Source organism: Phalaenopsis equestris, unplaced genomic scaffold, assembly GCF_001263595.1.
Source record: "Phalaenopsis equestris unplaced genomic scaffold, ASM126359v1 Scaffold000421, whole genome shotgun sequence".
Classification (NCBI taxonomy): domain Eukaryota; kingdom Viridiplantae; phylum Streptophyta; class Magnoliopsida; order Asparagales; family Orchidaceae; genus Phalaenopsis; species Phalaenopsis equestris.
Window position 1 is genome coordinate 97,831 of NW_018164862.1, and position 19,927 is coordinate 117,757.

The 19,927-nt window shown below is 38.1% G+C and overlaps 1 protein-coding gene across 1 annotated transcript in view; it reads left to right on the top strand.

The window, feature by feature from the left end:
• LOC110027244 (probable Xaa-Pro aminopeptidase P) overlaps positions 1 to 19,927 on the top strand; it is a 72,108-nt gene that overhangs the window by 30,802 nt on the left and 21,379 nt on the right. The window contains exons 12-15 of the mRNA XM_020728590.1: positions 7,678 to 7,732; positions 7,806 to 7,910; positions 8,002 to 8,073; positions 8,444 to 8,568. Of these exons, the coding sequence (XP_020584249.1) occupies positions 7,678 to 7,732; positions 7,806 to 7,910; positions 8,002 to 8,073; positions 8,444 to 8,568 (357 nt within the window). The remainder of the gene's footprint in view (positions 1 to 7,677; positions 7,733 to 7,805; positions 7,911 to 8,001; positions 8,074 to 8,443; positions 8,569 to 19,927) is intronic.

Sequence of the window (19,927 nt, forward strand, 5' to 3'; positions counted from 1 at the left end):
GGCCACACGCGGGTCTGTTCGGCAGCGAGCCGTTTTGACAGCCCTAGTGGCTAATCAGCACACGGGGCCCACAGACTAACCTAAATCATCTTGATGGGGATATCCCAATACGTCAAAGCACGTCAGGGCTAAAGAGCAGAGGACAAATCGTTGTATCCCAAATGGGCGGCAGCTCATCGATGGGTATCGGGCCGTCAAGGTGATATCAACGAGGTCAAGGAGCGACAAGGCTCAAAAGGGCTCAACAAAAAGGAAGGTAGAGTGATCCGAAAAGGTAGAGGTAACTGGGTCGGGTACCACAGACCCTTCATACACAGCTACTAGAACCCTAAGTCTACCTGGTCGTGAATGTAGTCGACCCAACACAACCTGAGATCCCCGGTCAGCAATCCGTGAATTGCATCATCCACGAGAAACCTCGGTAGCCCTAAGGTCAAAGAAGGAAACTCTATCGTATGACTGTAAACTGGAGCTCAAAGAGGTGAGACTTATACCTGCCGAAATGGCAAGGATTTCCTCCGGAAAGAAGAGAAAGCGGAGGTTCAGTTACAAAGCTGTAAACACTCCAACAAAAGGACTTACACCCTGTTTGGGTCGGGGAGCATTCTAACACCCTAGACGCACTAGACAACCACCTACATGATGGTATACTGGGTCAGTCAGGTTGGAAAAATATGGGACTCCTCCTCGGGACATGCAAACATGAATGCAGTTATCTAGAATGATTATAAGTATTGTGGAAGCTCTATTAATATATGTAAGAAATTAAATGTTGCAATTTTTAAATCCTAAATATTTTAATCCTAAATTTTAATTATCTTGAAGATTTTATTTAGGATTTTGTAGAAAATTAAAATTTTAGGGTCCTTAATGAGCCTATGTTATATCGTAAAATCCCAGATAAAATACAGAAAGAAAAAAAGAAGAACACATGCAAGTGCAGATATGCAACATGATGCAAAAAAGCAAAGCAAATCAAACCAAAATAAAGAAAAGGGCGGCCGAACTCGGCATATACATGTCCGATCCTAATTCTATACATCAATATAAAATGCAGAATTTGCAGAATTAAGATACGATTAAGATACGAGGCACGAGCATCTGCTCATGGTCCCCTCCACGTGGTTCTCGTGCTAACGTCTCAGAACACATGCCCGTATCTTATTTCTATTACAGGACTCTCCTAGACTCTAAAAAAATACATGGGAAAAAGAAAAGACTCAATCCTGCATGAAAAATAAGTGTCAGTGGGAAAACTCACATGCAAATAACGTATCATGAGTCATGCCTTAAAAGTGAGGGAGGTAATAGCACCTGCAAGCAAAATGGTCAGAAATCATTACTTGCTCCTCCATAGCGGTACTTGCGTGTGTATAAAAATAGACATGATTCCTTGCAAAAGAACGCCTTAACACACTACCACACATATGCAACATGCAATCACGTAACAAGCATAATGCAAAAGAAATATACCTGGTTAGGGCAACCAATCCAACAGAGAACAATAGCCAGACATCAAAAAGACTATCTAGCACCCTAAATCCTAGCCTAGCACACAATCTACCGAGAAAGTGCATAGACCTAATATAAAAATGAGGGTTAAGTCTAGGTATAATATGACTTTGACAGGGTCGTCATACCGACCCCATCTTAAAGATCCGAAGGATCTAAAGGGCGTCACAAAGAATGATGACACGAGTTATATCTATTAGATCTTTAGCACAGTCATACACGTGTCAATCCCAATGACTTAACTCGCATTGCTCACTGGGATCAACCCAGCAAGCAATGCTTGTTAAGACATCGCGACCAACACGAGGTCACTCTTCTAACGAACTTGGCTTGCTACCCATGCTCCATGCAAACATGTAAACATGTAAATGCAAATGCTAATGCAGACAAATCAAAACATATAAGTAGTGATAAAGAGTATGTCATGAAGGCAGTGACTCGTAGAAATGGGTATACTGTAGCGGCAGGGGTCCGAGAAGAGGATATACTGGTAAGTTAATGACTTGAGGATGGGCATGCCGTGACGGCAGCGGTCTGAAAAGAGGGTATACTGGTAAGGTAGTGACTCGAGGATGAGCATGTCATAACGGCAGAGACCCGAAAATGGAGTATACCGATAAAGTGTGACCCGAGGATGGGCATGTCATAATGGCAGGGGCCCGAAAAGGTTGTATACCGGTAAGACAGTGACCCGAAAGAATGCATCTCAAGTAGATGATATCAATCATACAGGCAAACATATACATGCACATACACAACATGCAAAAAAACAAGTGGTCGGTTGATCGGGATGGAGTATCCAGTCAAACTAAAGTGTTGTGCCAACCGGGTCGGGGTAGCCGGCTGAAACACAAGTGACATGACTGGTTCAGAATAACCGACCGAGACATAAGTGGTGCCGACCGGTCCAGGACGATCGATCGAGGTATAAATGGTGCCCGTGCAAGTGCAAGATGCAAGGTGCAAATGCAAGTGCAACATGTAAATGCAAGGTGCGAGGTGCAAATGCAAATGCAAGGTGCAGAGTGCAAGTGCAAGTGCGATATGACATACAATATGTAACATGCAAGATATGCACATACAAACAATGAGGTTCATATGACCACATATGATAACGAGTTACGCTCGTACTAACGACCTCACCTAGGAAACCTAAGGTTTAGACCCTTGGATATGCAGCATCGCCGCCTCCAGATTTGGTATAGGAATGTGAGGAGTTTTTTCCCAGGATCTCCGAAAGAAAAACTCTCCACGGCGTCACGAAATGTGCTAGCTACAAAGCTTTCCCCATTTCGCGAACTTCTTCAGACTTTGCAAAGCAAGCCAACTACGAAGCTTCTCTCGCTTTGCCAAGTCCGACCTCCTAGCTTCTCCAAGTAAAGCTGGGAAAAACCAAAACAAGGGGAGTGAGTGACTCCGACCCATCGGGACTTGTGCTAAGGCTCACATAATCGGGACTTGTGCTAAGGCTCACAACAAAAGGGAGACACTCGGCTCTACGGGGGTGTTTGATTACGCATAGGAAGTCCTAACCTAAAAGCTAGCTCTAGGAAATCGACTATCCATCACGCAGGCACGTCGTCACGCCGACCCATGTCGACGCACGCACCCCGTGTGGGCGATCGAACCCACACGCCTAGACACCGCTAAAAACTAAAGCCAACTAGGAGTTAGAGAATCTCACTACCGTAACGGTTGCGGACGCGTTCTCTTTTCTTGCGCCAAGCTCGCCGACATCCGATCCATGCTCCAGTGTGCCTCGTAAAACGCGCACATGAGAAAAACAAAGCCAATAAGAGCAAGGCAAAAGCCAATAAGAGCAAGAGAGGAAGGGATCAGTGAGGTATGCGAAGTACCTGAAAATAAATAATTTAGCATATAAAAATATGCGACACCAAAAAAAGGTACCTTCGCGAGAGAGGTTGCTCGATGACGACGGAAGGTAACCCACGAGGTAGAAGGCGCACGCACCTCCTTGAACAGCAGCAACGCTCGCTGTCCGGCGATGTCGATGTGCTCAGGCGAAGTATCCTGCCACCGGGAAGGTAAAATGGCAAGGCTGGCAGGGTTGGCTGAGAAAAAGAAGAAGAAGAGGAAGAAGAAAGAAGAAAAAGAAAAAAAAATTAGGAGAAGAAAAAGAAAAAGAAATAAAAGAAGAAGAAATCGGAGAAGAAGAAGCAAGAGAAGAAGAAATAGAAGAAGAAGAATAAGAAGAAGAAGAAGAAGCAGGAGCAGCAGGAGATGGAGAAGGATCGGTGACGGAGGAGAAGGCTTTGCGAATCGATCTGAAGGAGGCGAATCGCAGGTGCGAATGGGAGGCAACCTTCTGTCGCGAAAATAGGAGAAGCGGGAGAAGGGATTTTCGCGAATCGGCAGGGAGGAGCGGAGCGGCTCGCCATCCAGAGCGGTTGCGATGCTTTTCTTTTTTTTAACCAGGAGAGAGGAGGGATTAAGGGCTTTTTTGCAAAAATCTGTTTGTATATATATATATATATATATATATGAGGCGTGGGTTGATAAGAGAGAGAGAGAGAGGCTTTTATTATTATTATTATTATTATTATTATTATTATTATTATTATATTAATAATGTTATCATCCCTACAAGCTCTCCGCACAATTTCGCCGAACACGTCCTCGCAATACAACGAGGGTCTCCCCTAGGAAAAATCGACGTCCCGGACTCGACCGCGCAGTCCGTTTCGTCATTTTAGATTGTTTCGGACAACTTTTTCAACTATCAAGTCAAAAAATGATAATTCGCATATTTTAAGCTTGCATGCGAAATCGTGGTGCAACGAGCGTCTTTTTCAAATAGAATCGACGTTCCGAACTTACTCGCGTCGTACGTTTCGTCATTCGGGGTAATCTGAACAAGCTCGCTGGTGCTCAGGTCAATTCGAGTCAAATTCGTGCGTGGCTCGATAACTAATTTTCGTCGATCAAAGGTAGACACCCTACACCTATGATATCAAAAAATTGATGCCAATAATATGTTGGAATTGAGGTGGACCCCACTAAAATTGAGGTTGTTGTGAATTAGCCCTGCTTGCACTCATTCACCTAGGCAAGCTATTTCTATTTGACTATTTTTTTTTAGGAGATTTATCAGAAATTTCAACTATTGCTGCACCCTTGACGAAGGCACGAGCTAGTTTTGACACCTTGAAAATAGGTTATTCAAGCATTTGTGGCACTTTTAATCACCTTTTAGAGGTGGCGAGAGTGTCTCCATTGTGCGAATTGCAGTTGCATTGAGGCATGGTAGACACTCTTTTATCTTTTTTAGTGAGAAGTTAAATGAGTCGACAGAGCAAGTAATAAGGAGTTTTACACCTTGTGAAAGTTTTCTAACGCTAGAGTTATTATTTGCTAGTAAGAGTTAACATTTTACAGCGATTATGAGGGTCTTGAGATTCTTGATTTAGTTGAAACAAATTGAAAGATAGACATACCTCTTATGTAGAGTTTCTCTTTACTTCTCATTTCGTGCTCATGGACAAAGATGGGATTCAGAATAAGGTTAAAGATGCGTTGAACATTCGTTACTTGATAGTAATACCATGCAGTTTATGGTAGTTGATTTTGAAGCATTGAAGGATTTGTGGTAATGATGAGGCCTTTTAGGAGATTTAGATACATTGAGCACTTTTGTTAAGAAAGGTAGAGGTAGACCTAGGAAAACTTGGGCTTATTGTATTAAAAATGATCTTAATTTACTAGAATTAAATGAAAATATGACACTAAATATGACACAATGGAGAAAAAGGATTCATGTAGCCAACCACACGTAGTGGGATTAAGGCTTTGCTGTTGTTTTTGAGCACTTTTGTGTTACTCGTTGTCAGAATAGACTATGTGACCAGTATCATAGATCTAATGGTTACCTATTCTTTAAGAACATGTTCTAATAGTTCACTTATGGATCATATTTTATAAGTTTATCACAATGGAGGAATGTTTGAATGTTTTGGAAGAGGCTATTTTTTCCTTGGTTAAAAAGAATTTCTAATGACTTATATTGTTACGAGATGTGGAGAGGCGTGTCAAGCAGTACAAGACATATCTAGTTAAGATTTGAGGGCATAATACAAGTCTTTATATGCCATTATCTATTTCAAAGTTGCATCGGGTTGATATGAGTTTATAATTTGTTGCGGGTCCACCATGAACCCAACAAAGTAAGAATTCAATTATAGTGGCAACGGATGGCTTCTCGAAGATGGTACATTTTATATCTTGTCATAAGATGATTGATGCTTTACATATTGCGGACTTATATTTCATAGGGATATTTTGTCTCCATGACATAACCTAGACTATCACGTCAGACAAGGGCGTGAAGTTTTTGAGTCATTTATGGAGGACTATATGGAGTAAGTTTAATACAAAGCTCATTAAGTTCAACAGCTCATCCTTAGACGGTGGATGGATAGACAGAAGTTGTGAATCATCATGCAAGCAAAGCTACTCAAGTACTTTATGAGCAAAAATATCAAACAGTGAAATTGATCCTTCCCCAAGCTGAGTTTACTTATAATTGTTTCACCAATTAGTTCACCTGCCACAACCCTTGTGAGATTATATATGGGCAGAACCCTCCTACACTATGAAACTAATATCAATACTCCCCACTACTGAGCAAAACACTGATGTTGAATCTAGTGTCAGACAAATTTAGACTTTACATGAGCAAATGATGATGGAAATTACAAAACAGGACACTAAGTATTAGAACATGCTAACAAGTCTAGGAATGCTATGGTCTCAAGAAAGTTGATTTGGTGTGAATTGGACTTAAGGAGTGATTTAACGCAGGTTGTTTTGGAAAGCTCAAGCCTAGAGCTGACCGTTCATTCCGAATTGTTGAGAAGTTATGCATATAACATTGATTGTCGAAAGACTACACTATTTTGTCCACTTTTAACTAACTGACTTATTGCCATACTATGAGGATTTAAAAGCTTCCAGAAAAGAAGGTGAAGCCTCTTCTTCTAGGGTAGAGCTACTTGGAAGCATCTTCGCTCAGGTGGGACGTATGTGAGGGATGAGAATTCTCGTCCCGAGAGATCAATAGCAGGACATTTTCTGAAAATAACACGGGCTTTGAAAGGGCTCTATTAGTCTTATGCTGAGTTATAATGGTGTTTTTATTTCTATCCTAGTATAAATATATTATTTAAAGCTTAGCTTTGTGAACTTTTTGTTTGTTTTATATTATTGGAGATTTATTTTCTCTATTTTCTAATTAATAGAGTGTTGTATCTTTTGTTCTTGTGCAAGTGGTGTGTTTGCAGCTTATTCGGGACTAGTTGGTGGATCTTCTTCGGCTTTCACATCTCGCCAGTTTCATGATTGGACGTTCTCACTGCTGTTTTTAGTTCGAACGGCTGTTGAACCTCTTTAATTGCCTTCCAATCTCTGCCGACTTCACATACTCTCGTCCTCTTGCTATTCCGCTAACTCTTCTCGTTAAATCCGATCTTTAAACAACTTCTAGGAATCCTGGAAGGGTGCCACAACAATTTCACTTTTTTGCATTTCTTTTTCTCATCCGACCTGAACCCAACTATCATTCTGATGCTAGGTTGGCGGTTGGCATCACACATGCCACAATCAAATAATCTGTTTTCTCATGCTCTAGTAAAGTCTATCATGCTAAACATGGTTTCATTTAATATGTATTGCATGTTCTTGAAATGTTTAATTGTCTTTTATTTATCTGTTTTAAGGGCAATGTTGGTCTATAATGCAGAATTTTTTCTCACTTCAACCGGTGTCTTATAATGGTTTCGTTTGTCAAATAACTGCAGTGAGGGTAGGAATTTATTAAATTGTTTGGAAGTTTTCATATCTCTTCACGTTCCCTATCTCTTTCATCTTAATTTGTGAATACTATCATTCATTGCCTCCGATGTCTTGGTATCTTTAGCATAATCTGTTTACTATGTGGATGGAAACTTCAGTATTAGTTTGGAAAATGTTATCGTCTGAAAGTAGATGATAAAATATTAACTTTGGTGAAATAAGGCTACCTCTTTTCTGAATACATGTTTTAATTAACCTGAGCTCATCCATTTTGGATATATGCATAGTATGATTTATAGAATTTTTATAGAATTTGAGCAATGCTGCAATGCTGTTTTTTTTTTTTGTTTTGCATAGGTCCTTAAAGGTCATATTGCTTTAGGTAATGCAGTGTTTCCTAATGGAACAACTGGTATGTCTTAAATGTTAAATAATTATGTTGTCAATATTCTCAGTATGTGAAACGCCATGTGTGCTTGTGATAGGGCATGCTCTTGATATTCTCGCACGGATTCCAATATGGAAAAATGGACTCGACTATCGACATGGTACTGGGCATGGGGTTGGATGTTACCTTAATGTTCACGAAGGTGAGACTACAACTGCTTTTATATCGCCTACAGCGTTTTATCTGCATTATGCTAACTTATTTATTTCGATAATTATGTTTATTTCATGCAGGGCCTCATTTGATAAGTTTTAGACATCATGCTCGGAATGTTCCCTTGCAAGCATCAATGACTGTTACTGATGGTTAGTGACGCGTTACCCTTTTCTTGCCTTTTTTTACTCTCTGTTAACCTTTTTAATTATTTTAAAGTATTTTCTGATCCTTATAGTTATGCGTTCATGAATAGCTAGTAGATTTTTAACTTTTTTGCTTTTAATTTGCTTCCGTTATTGGTGCCTTATGTTAATATTATAGGCTAATTGCAAGAACTTGTTTTTATGAAAATTGTTTGGAGGTTCCTATTTTTCTCTGCACCCCTCTCTCTCCCTTTCCCAGCTGACTCCCCCTATTCCGTTGAAATTCAAATTGATACCCTTTAGTTTCGTACGTAAATATGCTGCAATTTGTGATTATTTTGATGCATTTTCTCTAATGTATTAATATCACTTTCAGAGCCTGGTTACTATGAGGATGGAAACTTTGGTATAAGATTGGAAAATGTTCTTGTGGTGAAAGAGGCTGACACAAAATTTAATTTTGGTGAAAAGGGCTACCTTTCATTTGAGCACATAACATTGGTAAGTTTGTATGTTCAACAATTTATTAATTTTGCTCCTTCCCTAATGTTCTTCAACTCAATAATATCTTTTTTTTTCATTTTGTATGGTTGCTTTTCTTGATTCATTTTTTTCCCATTATTGGGCAGGTAGATAGCAAGGTAGGATGCTATTTCCATATTAAAAAACCATAACTATTTGGGCAGCATTTATTTTGTATTTGTATGCACACTTTATCGTGTCTCTGTGTGTGTGAATAGTAAGATCAGTAGGGAAAGATATATAGCAGAACTTTAAATGAAAGGACGTTTTATGGCTCTTAATTTCCTTATTTTCTTATAACAACTCCAGCTAGTTTCTTAATCAAATTGGTTTTAAGCTTTTTAATTAGAGTTATTCCAAGATCAGAACTTTTCTTGCCTTATCTTTTGTCGTACTTTATATTATATATATCTCATTGTAATTCTACTCAACGTGGACGACCAAGATTTCACCTTGTGGATGTTGTGGTTCCATCGACGGTCATGTATTCCTTTTCGTGTCCACTGATAAGTATTCGATGCAATTTCTGAATATTCGTCCTCTCTGATAGGATTCTTTCCTTTAGAGTTTGAGCTTCGAGCGTCCATTCTTCTCCTGCAAATAGAGAATTAACGCTTTCTTCCTGCTCGACAATTAAAATAAATGTTAGTCGGGAGAGTGAGTCGGGAAGAACATTGTTTTTTCCGTCTATGTGTTCAAATTGAACGACGATTCCCAGCCCGTTGATGAAGTCAGTAAATGCAAGCCATCTAACTTTAGATGGTTTGTTCTGAGCTGTCTTATTATAGAAAGAGATTATGGGTTGACAGTCTTTTCGAAGAATGATTTCAGGCTTGTCGAGATAGTGAATTTTTAAAGAGTTCAAGCTTTCTATGCAGGCATAGATTTCTGCGTCAATAGTAGATTTTATCGTTGTATACACATATTCTTTCAGAAGATCGAGGATCATTTTTAGTCATTTTCCATTTGCACACTCCTCCCCATCCTTCCATACAACCATCTGTTTCAAGAATGATATGGGTATTTTTGGGAGGAATCTCTAGATCAGACAATTTTTTAACTAAGTCTTTGATTTTTCTGATAAGCGCCCAATTATGATCTTTTAGCCTCTTATCTCCATGAGAAAATGTTTTCTGATGCAGCGGTCCTAGGAGAACTCCAAGATTTGGAATGTAACTTCGTGCATAATTGAGAATACCAAGCCAATACCTCATTCCTTATTTTTCTTTAGGAAAATCAGATATTTTCCTAATAATGAGGCTGTAACTTAATTTTTCTCTTTCCAATAATTGCTCACAGAAATTCAATTTTACTTACTGTTATCTTCATTTTCGTTGGAGATAGCACCAATCCTTCTGTCTCAACTATCGCAAGAAATTTTTCCAAATGCACATTGTGCTCAGCTTTATTTTACTGAAAATAATTATGTCGTCAATATACACAACAAGAAAGTTAGAGCATTTATCAAAACAAAAATCCATTTTCCTTTGGAAAACGACTGGTGTGTTTTTCATCCCGAATGACATGACTAGCCACTCATACAACCCTGTTGGTGTTGTGAAGGCTGACCATTCAATTGAATCAGGATGCATGGTAACCTGATGAAATCCGCTTTTTAAGTCAAATTTAGAATAAACTTGACTATTACTGATCTTCTTAAGCAGTGTATTGATCCCGGGTAACGAATACTGATCTTTATGAGTGTTGTCGTTCAAAGATCTGTAATTGAACATAAGTCGTTCCTTTCCTCGTGTTTCTTTTCCAGTTTTCGGGTCAACTGTTGTACTTGAATTCACAATTATGCTCATTGTTCTATGTCTGCTCTTGTTTGGTCTTATTACCTTCAAATTCAAAAGAGCATCGATATGACGCTTAAACTGTTCTTGCATAGCGGGAGTTACATGTTTAAGAGGCTTATTCTGAATTGTAAGGTCAGGATTAATTATATCAATTTTACAATTTACCTTGTTTTTAAGCCAATGCCTCTGAGGATTCTCCCCTATGTATCCGTTTTCCTGCAGCCTGTTGAATAAAGCCCTGAATTTTCTAACAAAAGAGTTTTCATTGTTAGAAATTATATTTGAGTAAAGTGATTCCGGCTGTAATTCATTGTAGAAATCATAGTTAATTTCTAACTCAGGAATCTGTTTGGCTGCAACTTTCACGTCAATTGTAGTATCATCATGTGTTATATCTTTATAGAATGTAACCGTATTTCCTTCTATCCGCATGCATCCATGCATGCTTCTTATAAAGTTACATCTTATTAAAATCTGAATACCATCATTGATTTCCATCGATAGGCAGTAAATCAATGGTATTCTCAAACTATGTTCAGATATATACATTCTACCGTCCTTCATTTTTTTTAGCAGAATTAGTGATAGAATTAACTCCACTAAATGTAACTTGGTAATTTAACTCTTCGAGTACCTCTTTTGGGACGGCACTGATGCTTGCACATCATGATGTTGCTCCAGTATCAAGTATCGCTTTTAATCTGAATCTATCGACACCTGGGATTTCAAAAGTAATTGTTAAATTAAATAATTTATTGATGATCCGTTTCAGAGTCTTCAATACTTGCTCCTTTAGTGTTTCTGAGAACATTTGCGCTCCATGTTCTTTAATCTGTTCTGGATCATCTTCTTCATCCTCGAATGTGACAATCTTTTTACCCTTATCTCATAGGGTGAGTTCCTGCAAATCTTCTGCTAATTGTTTGCTGAAGTTGTTCTTTTAGCCTTCTATTTTCCTCAATCAAGTGTTCCGTATATTTAACCAGTTCATGAATCAAATTTTCCTTTGATTGAAATTGTAATAAGGATAATTCTTTTTGAACTGTTATCGTCAGGTAAAACTTGACACACGGTGGACAAACAGTTAATTTGCATATCACACAATGTATTCTCATGCTAGAATTTGTAATGATAAAGCAATAAGAACAGCGAGAATATTGACTTCATGTTATTAATAATACAAAGGTTTGTTATGCTCCCATTGATGCGAGCACTTCTCCTGATCTTCCTTCAATTTGACCAGACATCTCGATCCGTAATCTTCTTTCATCATTAGTCCAAATTCTTCTATTGGACAGTTCTCAAGACTGCGGACGTGGGTAAGTGTGTTGGCTCATTCACCCTCTGAAATTGAGCAAATAGCGTCCGATGATTCTTCATTAAGATCAACAAAAAGAACGTCATAATCTTCTGGCAGCTCAAGATTGTTCAGAGTAGCTGCCCTTGCCATGTTGCCTCTTTTGCCCTTACATTCTTTAGCAAAGTGCCCCTCATCACCACATATGTAACATCTGCACTTGAAAGATTTTAGCTTGTTCTTATTTTTAATTACACGAACATCAGAGTCGTGTGGCTTTCCTTTGTAATTCTTTGACTTCCTCAAGCCATACTTCTTATGCTGATTGTAAAAACTGGGTACTGGAATTTTCTTATAAAGTGAAAGGTCTTTGATTCCTCTCTGTACAGCAGCCCTCTTGCATAGTTCTGCAAGATATTGATAAGTGAATATTATCCTTGGCATAACTCCTACTGTATTTTCGGGGTATTTCTTCTTAAATGCTTCTTCAATCTCGTTGCCGATAATTTGAGGCATTTTTCTGAAGAATTTGTCAGATAATTCTGGACTTATATACATACGTCCAGACTTTGCCGCAAGGAGCTTGTAATCATTCATATATTCGAATATGTTCATTATTTCCGAACATGTTAATCTTTCCAGATCAAGATAGACTCTATTTTGTTCATCTGTAGAACCTTGATATGAATTTTCTAACAAAATTACTCTTCGGATAGCAGATAGAACATTCTGAGGATCGTCTGCAATGTTAATTACAGCTTCATATTCGTTCTCATAAGCCATCCTCCATTGAATCCATATCTTCTTTTCGACTTCTCCCAGCAGGTTTTCTATAAACAGAACTTTGGATTTATTATCTGCGAACTGCTTATCATTTACCAGATTTAGTGTGATGGATTCCCATCTGAAGATAACATCATCATAAAATGAAAAATCATCTGGTAATACTAGCATGACGCCATGAGCATTCTGTGCTGAAGGCAGAGTCCACATGTTTTGCTGGTAAGATCTTTTGAAATCAGAAGTTCTTGACCTTAGGTTCTGAAAATTATTTGAACAGGAGGAAGAGGGATCCGCCTGTGCTCCAGAAATGGCAGGTGGATACATTACCAGACCCATGACAGGTTCATTTGGTGGTAGATAGGATGAGGATACAGACGCATAAGCACTGTGCTTTTGCGGCCATCTTTTTGAGTCGTGGATAATCTAACTCGGCGAGTTGTTCTTCAATATTAGGATAGATCATCTCGAGTTCAGAGAATGATCTAGGGGTAGGTAAAGGCTCATGTATTGGTGGAGTTACTTTAAAAGGATTGAGCTCAAATAATTTAAGTGGTGTTTCCAAATTACAAAAATTTGCAGTATCCTCTCCACCAACTTCCGCGAATGAACTCTGTTCATTATTAAGATTATTGAAATATAAAAATAAGTTCTTTGTAACCCCAAAGCCGGCGATCTTCCCGTTTCCGCCCCTTTTTGGTATCAGAGCTATGTTGGGGTAAAACTTTCTTAGTATTCTGAGGGATCCAATTAAGAATCTTGATGAGTTGATTTGCCGAGCTATCTCATGTTATTTAGCTATCTTTTATACGTTTTGATTTATGATTTTGATTATTTGATTTAAGTTTTCAGAGTTATTTTTACAGATCTGTGTTCATCTTGTAACTTTATTTTTATATTATTTTAAGTTAAGAGGCTATTGCTTAGCATGATCAATTAGTAGTCCCGAGTGCCTCGACGAGATCTCCGAGAACAGTAGGAGCACGGAGGAATACAGACGAAAATGTATTGCTAAGTGTGTTCAGGAACTTAATTTAAGATTTTATAAATCTAATTTGACATTTGAACCTCAGATTTGTTAAAGTTTTTCTAAAATTCTTAGATCTATTTGATGAATCATATGATTAAGATGTATAAGGATGATAGTTCAAGGCATGGACAAGTCAAGCGAGACAACTTATCAATTTCCTGAAAGGTGAACTCAGGATGCTAGTTTTTATTTATTAATTTCTTGTTATTCCCAATTATTGCTCTGTATATGAACGATTGGAAGCTTTCATCGGCCTCCACTGATTATAAGTCAGCTTTAATAGCTACTGACTCTCTTGAACCTCCAGCGTTAGGATTTGTTAATCCCTCTGACGCTAGACAAAACACTCCATCTGCTTTACTTGCTATAATAAAGCAGAATAATACTCTTCTCCAGTTATTACTAAAAGTTTCTGATAGACTTTTCACTGTTGAAGATAAGTTAAAGCAGATCCAACAGAAGGAACCCGAAAGGGTGAAATCTGTTGAAAATTCTATTTTTGCCCTTCAGAAACAGCTTGAATCTCTTTCTTTAGGTGAACCGTCCAAATCGGTTAAACCTTCCAAACCAAAAGGCCTACTATTTGTTTTTCAAAATCCCAAAACAATATTTCTTAAGGAAAAACAAAAGTATTCTTGAAATTCTGATCCATGGCCTCTACATCTAGGAATAATTCATTTCGTACCTCCACTACTCTTCTTCCTACTCTTAATGTACGAAACTCTAATCCCACATCTACATCTACCTCAAACCTGGATGATCAAATACGTGACTATCGTATGAAATCACGTATAACCTATGAGATTCAAAGAAGATTGACCCGAAGGAGATCTTATAACAGAACTCTGGAAAGTCAGATAGATCCAGAGCAACAATTGCAGATCTCACAACGTAGGCATGCTAATCTGGTCCCTGCAGAGAGACTATATGAAGATGGATGGCCTTCAGCAAGACATAGGGTCTATCAGCATTACTCTGAAGAACGCATACTTGCAACGGAAGGTATGCAGATAAACTTGTCATTCATAAGACAACAATCATACCAGAGATTAATTCAAGAAGGCATGAAATATATTCATCTTAGATTAATCATGATACGTATCCACACACTGTATAGGAGAAATGCAGAAACAACTGCCTTAATTGTGTTTTGTGACACCAGATGGAGATCTGAAGTTTCCATTATTAGAACAATTGAGGTTGATCTGTCCAAAGATACACAGCTCGTATACATAACTCCAGTCAAGCTAACAAAGTGCTTAATGAATTCTGAATTCTTCACAGGATGTACGAAAATAAAGTTGTCTATTGTAAGAGTAATTCAAGCAAAGATAATACATAAAGTGAAATCCTCCCGGATGTCAAAACGATGAAAAATCGTCTCGACAGTCTCATCAGTGTTGCGGCACAAGTGGTGTACCAGGGCCCTCGAAAAAGGAGTGTGATTTTTAGGGTGTATATTCGATACAGTCTTATCTCTTGTATATATGTATTTTCGTCTGTATTGTATTATGTATTGTATCTGAATACATCCAAATAGTAGTCTAAATGTCAGCATCGTGTGAAGCTGTAGTGGGCCCACAATTATTAAGTTTTGTCGGCCAGTTGGCCATTAAGTCTGTAAGTGGGTATGGAAAATATGTCATACCACCTTTCCGCCCACGGTTTTTTTCTTTTCAGCCCGTGATTTTGGCTAGTGTAATTCACCTTTCCACAATGTGAAATCTTGGCCGTCCACGTTGAGTAGAATTATTCTCCACTCACGAGACCACGTTATCTTGTCGGTGTGAAGTTTATCTCTTAACCTCGTTTCCTTCTCTATATAAGGGAGATATATGTTAGAGTTGCAGTCAGTCTGACCTTAAGCCAAGTGTCTACTTCTCTTTTCAAGCTTTAGTTTGTGAGTCTTCTTGTTATTAATAAAGTTTCTTCAGGTTTTATTTTGTCAAGTTAAGTTTTTATTTTCGAGCTATAAGTTTTTTGTGACCCCCAAGCCGGCGATCTTCCCGTTTCCACCTCTTTTTGGTATTAGAGCTATGTTGGGATAAAACCTTCTTAGTATTTTGAGGGATCCAATTAAGGATCTTGATGAGTTGATTTGTCGAGCTCTCTCATGTTATTTAGCTATCTTTTATACGTTTTGATTTATGATTTTGATTATTTGATTTAAGTTTTCAGAGTTATTTTTTACAGATCTGCATTCATCTTGTAACTTTATTTTTATATTATTTTAAGTGGTATCAAAAGTATTTTTCTGCTAAATTTTGTTATTTTCATAGAAAAAGTTATCAATTGTTTTCTCAATAGCTATATGATATTGGAGTTAACCCAAGCACTGATAGGAAAACCAAATATTATTGCTGAATTCTTAATTAGAGAAATACAATCACACAGACGGAAATAAAGATAGCAACAAACACGACTCAAACTCACACTAGAGCTTGATCCATAGTTGGTGGTTGTCTAGGTGGTTGGGGAGCAGTAGGTGGCTGAAATGTGTTGTGGGTGGTTGTGAGAGCAAAAGGTGGAGTTGGAATTGTGTTGGCAGTGAAGCGGAGGGCTGGGATAGCAATGAAATGGCTGGGAAGGGCTGTCTTTGGTTGCGGCAACAAGGGAGGACGATGGCAGTGAAGGGGAGGAGTTGTGGCAATGGCAACAAACTAGAATGAGGGAAATGAAGGGTCGGGATGCTGGTGTCGGTCGCCAAATTGAGAAAATAATATTTAATTTAATATATATATATATATTATTTTGAAAATTAATATTTTAATTTTGAAAATATGAGACCAAACTGATCTCGTATAGAAAATAGTTTAAATAATCAAGCACAACACTACAAGTGACATGGAGACTAAGACCTCACTGAAAATGAGGTCAGCAAATGGACCCACAATAGGTGTGGTGTGCCGAACAAGCACACCACACATATTGGCGTTGACTAAAGAGATAAAAAAACTAACACAACTGCCCAAGCCAACCTGCTTAGAGCAGAGGAAAGAAAATGAAAAAAGGTTTCCGCTGGGGAGTAGACAGGGACTCCCGCTTAGGATCTGAAGGTGGATTTCTGGAGACAACCGTCCAAGATACTGACGTTCGCAACGAAGATTCGATTTGATTTTAAATAAAATATTTTAATTTTAGTTGAAATTAATTCGATTTCGATGTTAAGAAAATTTTGAGAAGGATGCACGAAGAGACCGACTCGAGGAGAAGGGGTGCTACATTGGGAAGGAAAGCTCGGAGACTCATATCCAACCCAAGAGGTAACGAAAGGTGCCATCTGCCACGTTAGGAAGGAAAGCTCGGGGACTCACATCCAACCTGAGAGGTGACGGAAAAGGAGTAGAACAGAGGCCTACAATCCCGAGAGAGTAGAATGGAGGCCTACAATTCCGAGCACTGAAATGGGAGTAGGACGGAGGCCTACAATCCCGAATGCTGAGAATGTCACCTTAGGAAGGTAAGCTTGGGGACTCATATCCAACCCAAGAGGAAACGAAAGTGAATCAAAATTCAGGTACTGACCTCAGAAGGATGAGAATCGGAAGCCTTGATTTAATCAAAGGGTCTATTTCCTCAACCTCTAAAATTTAATTTGAACCATTATAGTAGGAATGACTCTTAAATCAATGTAGTATCTGATGTCGTGATCCTCAACCTATAATATTTTATATGAACCATTACAATAGGAAAAACTCTTAAAAAAAATATGGTATCGGATGTCGTGATCCTCAACCTCTAATATTTGATATTAACCATTACAATAGGAAGGACTCCTAATGTAATGCGGTATCGGATGTCGTGATCCTCAATCTCTAAAAAGTGTTATGAACCATTGCAATAGGAGGGTCTCCTAAAGCAATGCGGTGTTAGATGTTGTGATCCTCAAGCTCTAATATGTGATGTAAACCATTGCAATAGAATGAACTCCTAAAGCAATGCGATGTTGGATGTTGTCATCCTCAACCTCTAATATTTGATATGAACCATTACAATAAGAATGACTATTAAAGTAATGTGATATCGAATGGCGTGATCCTAAACCTCTAATATTTTATATGAACATTTACAATAGGAAAGACTCTTAAAGTAATGAGGTATCGAATGTCGTGATCCGCAACCTCTAAAATGTGATATGAACCATTACAATAGGAATGACTCCTAAAGTAATGCGGTATTGGATACCGTGATCCTCAACCTCTAAAATATAGTGTGAACCATTGCGGTAGGAATGACTCCTAAAACAATGCAGCATCAGATGTTGTGATCCTCAACCTCTAAAATATAGTGTGAACCATTATGATAGGAAAGTTTCCTAAAGCAATGCGGTATTGGATGCTGTGATCCTCAACCTCTAAAGTGTAGAGTGAATCATTGCGATAGGAAAGATTCCTAAAGCAATGCGGTATCAGATGCTGTGATCCCCAACCTCTAAAGTGTAGTAGGAATCATTACGATTGGAAGGAATCCTAAAGTAATGCGGAATCAGATGTATGAATCCTCTTCCTCTAAAGTATTGTAGGAATCATTACGTTAGGAAGGTATCATAAATTAATGCGGAATCGGATGTGAGAATTCTCATCCTCTAAGATGTAGTGTGAACCATTGCGATAGGATGTAGATCCTAAAGCAATGCGGAATCATATGCATGAATCCTCTTCCTCTAGAATTTGGTTCGTGGAAATTCAGGAAGGAGTTATGTAAATTTGGAGCACAGAATTCGTGAAAGTATGAAAGATATTTCATGGGAGGGGGTATGAGGGTGCCTCGCATCCAACTCAAAGGTCTGATCCAAAAAAAAGTGTTTTTGTGGGAAGGGATGTGGTTCCACGCCAACAGAACCTACGAGACCTTGTGGCTCCATGTTAATAGAACCAACTGATCTTCTTTCACAAGAGGAAGAAAATTGCAACAAAATTGACGACACTGAGTTTAGGAAACTCAACTTGGTGACAAGTCGGGAGAAAGATTTAGATTTCAAATTTGTTTGTTGATTCCTTTGTTTTAATTTTTTTGTTTAATTCTGATGTTTTCCCTTTCGCCGTTATTTATTTATTGTCTTTCTTTGGAGAATAATTTATTTCTTTGTTTTGAAATTTTATTCTATTTATTTTTTTTGTTTTATGACTTTTCTTTTATTATATTTATTTGTTTAGTTAGGATTTGGACTCAGTTTCAGGCAAACGGGGCATCTGTGCTTCGTAGAACGAGGTTGTCTTTGAAACATTACGATGCACAATACTTCTTGAGGTATCGTCCACTAATTGAAGGCACATCTAGAAAATAACCCACTCTTCAAGGTATTATCAGAATTATATATTTTATTTCAAATACCTACAAAGATGTGTTATTTCTACTGACACCAAAACTGAAGATAATGTAACTTTGTAACTTCGTCGCGGCGATCGTCGTTTCTTTGACACTTATTTTTAAGGATTGTCCATGTTGTCTTTAAGAAGTCGCTCTGACCCCTTTTAAAATTGATGTTGGAGTTGAAAATTTTGGGTATTTAAGAATATGAATTCAGGTTCGAATTTGCATTAATTGCTAATAACATAGCCCTTTTTTTAATTATTTCTTTCTGGGCCTAAACAAATTTCAAAATTTTTGCTCATGTTATTAAAATATTTTTCATCTTCCAAAGATATTTGAAAGTTCGTTAATAGCTAACCAAAAGACACAGTGTCACTTAACCTTTTTTCTGAACATAATATAAGAAGAATTTTCTGAAGAGAATATTTCAAGTTTCATTAATTAGGGGAGAACTCAGACACTAATTTTTGATTTTATGCTCTCCGCAAGCTTCTTCTTAGGGGGGCTTTCACATAGTTTTTTTTTTATCTTTGCTCCTTTCTTTTTTAATGAGAATTACTATATCTAGTGAAGCATATTTTTTTTAAAGATTTTGAATGTTTGAATTCGGACACTGATCGAGCGTTCATAGTTGAAATTTGTCTTTCATCTGTCTGGTAAGGTCTTTGTTGAGACGTTGGAAGGTTCGTCGACGTTGTTCAGCCAGTATTTGTAATTGTTGCTTTCACCTGCCAACCACAGCAACTGTCCCATATTTCTTCTTAAATATCTCCATTGATTCTAGTTCCTCAGCCCTTTTCGGAAAACCAAATTGCTTAGTTTCTCCTTGGAGATTTCTGGCTTTGCTAAGCAACTTCTTGAAGTAAAACCTTCAAGTAAGAAATCCACTAGAGCGTGGATGTTGTTTAGAAGAATCTCAACTGCTTGCTGCTCTTGCAACTGCGGCTCACATCTCATGCTGAGATTTCTCCACCGTAGGATGTACTTCACCAAAGTTTCATCTGGTTTTTGCCTCTCTACGAGAAGATCACCAACAGTGATGTATTGCTGAACTTCGGCAAACCGGATGACAAAAAGGTTTTTCATTTTTGTAAATGTCTCTACTGAACTATTTGGTAA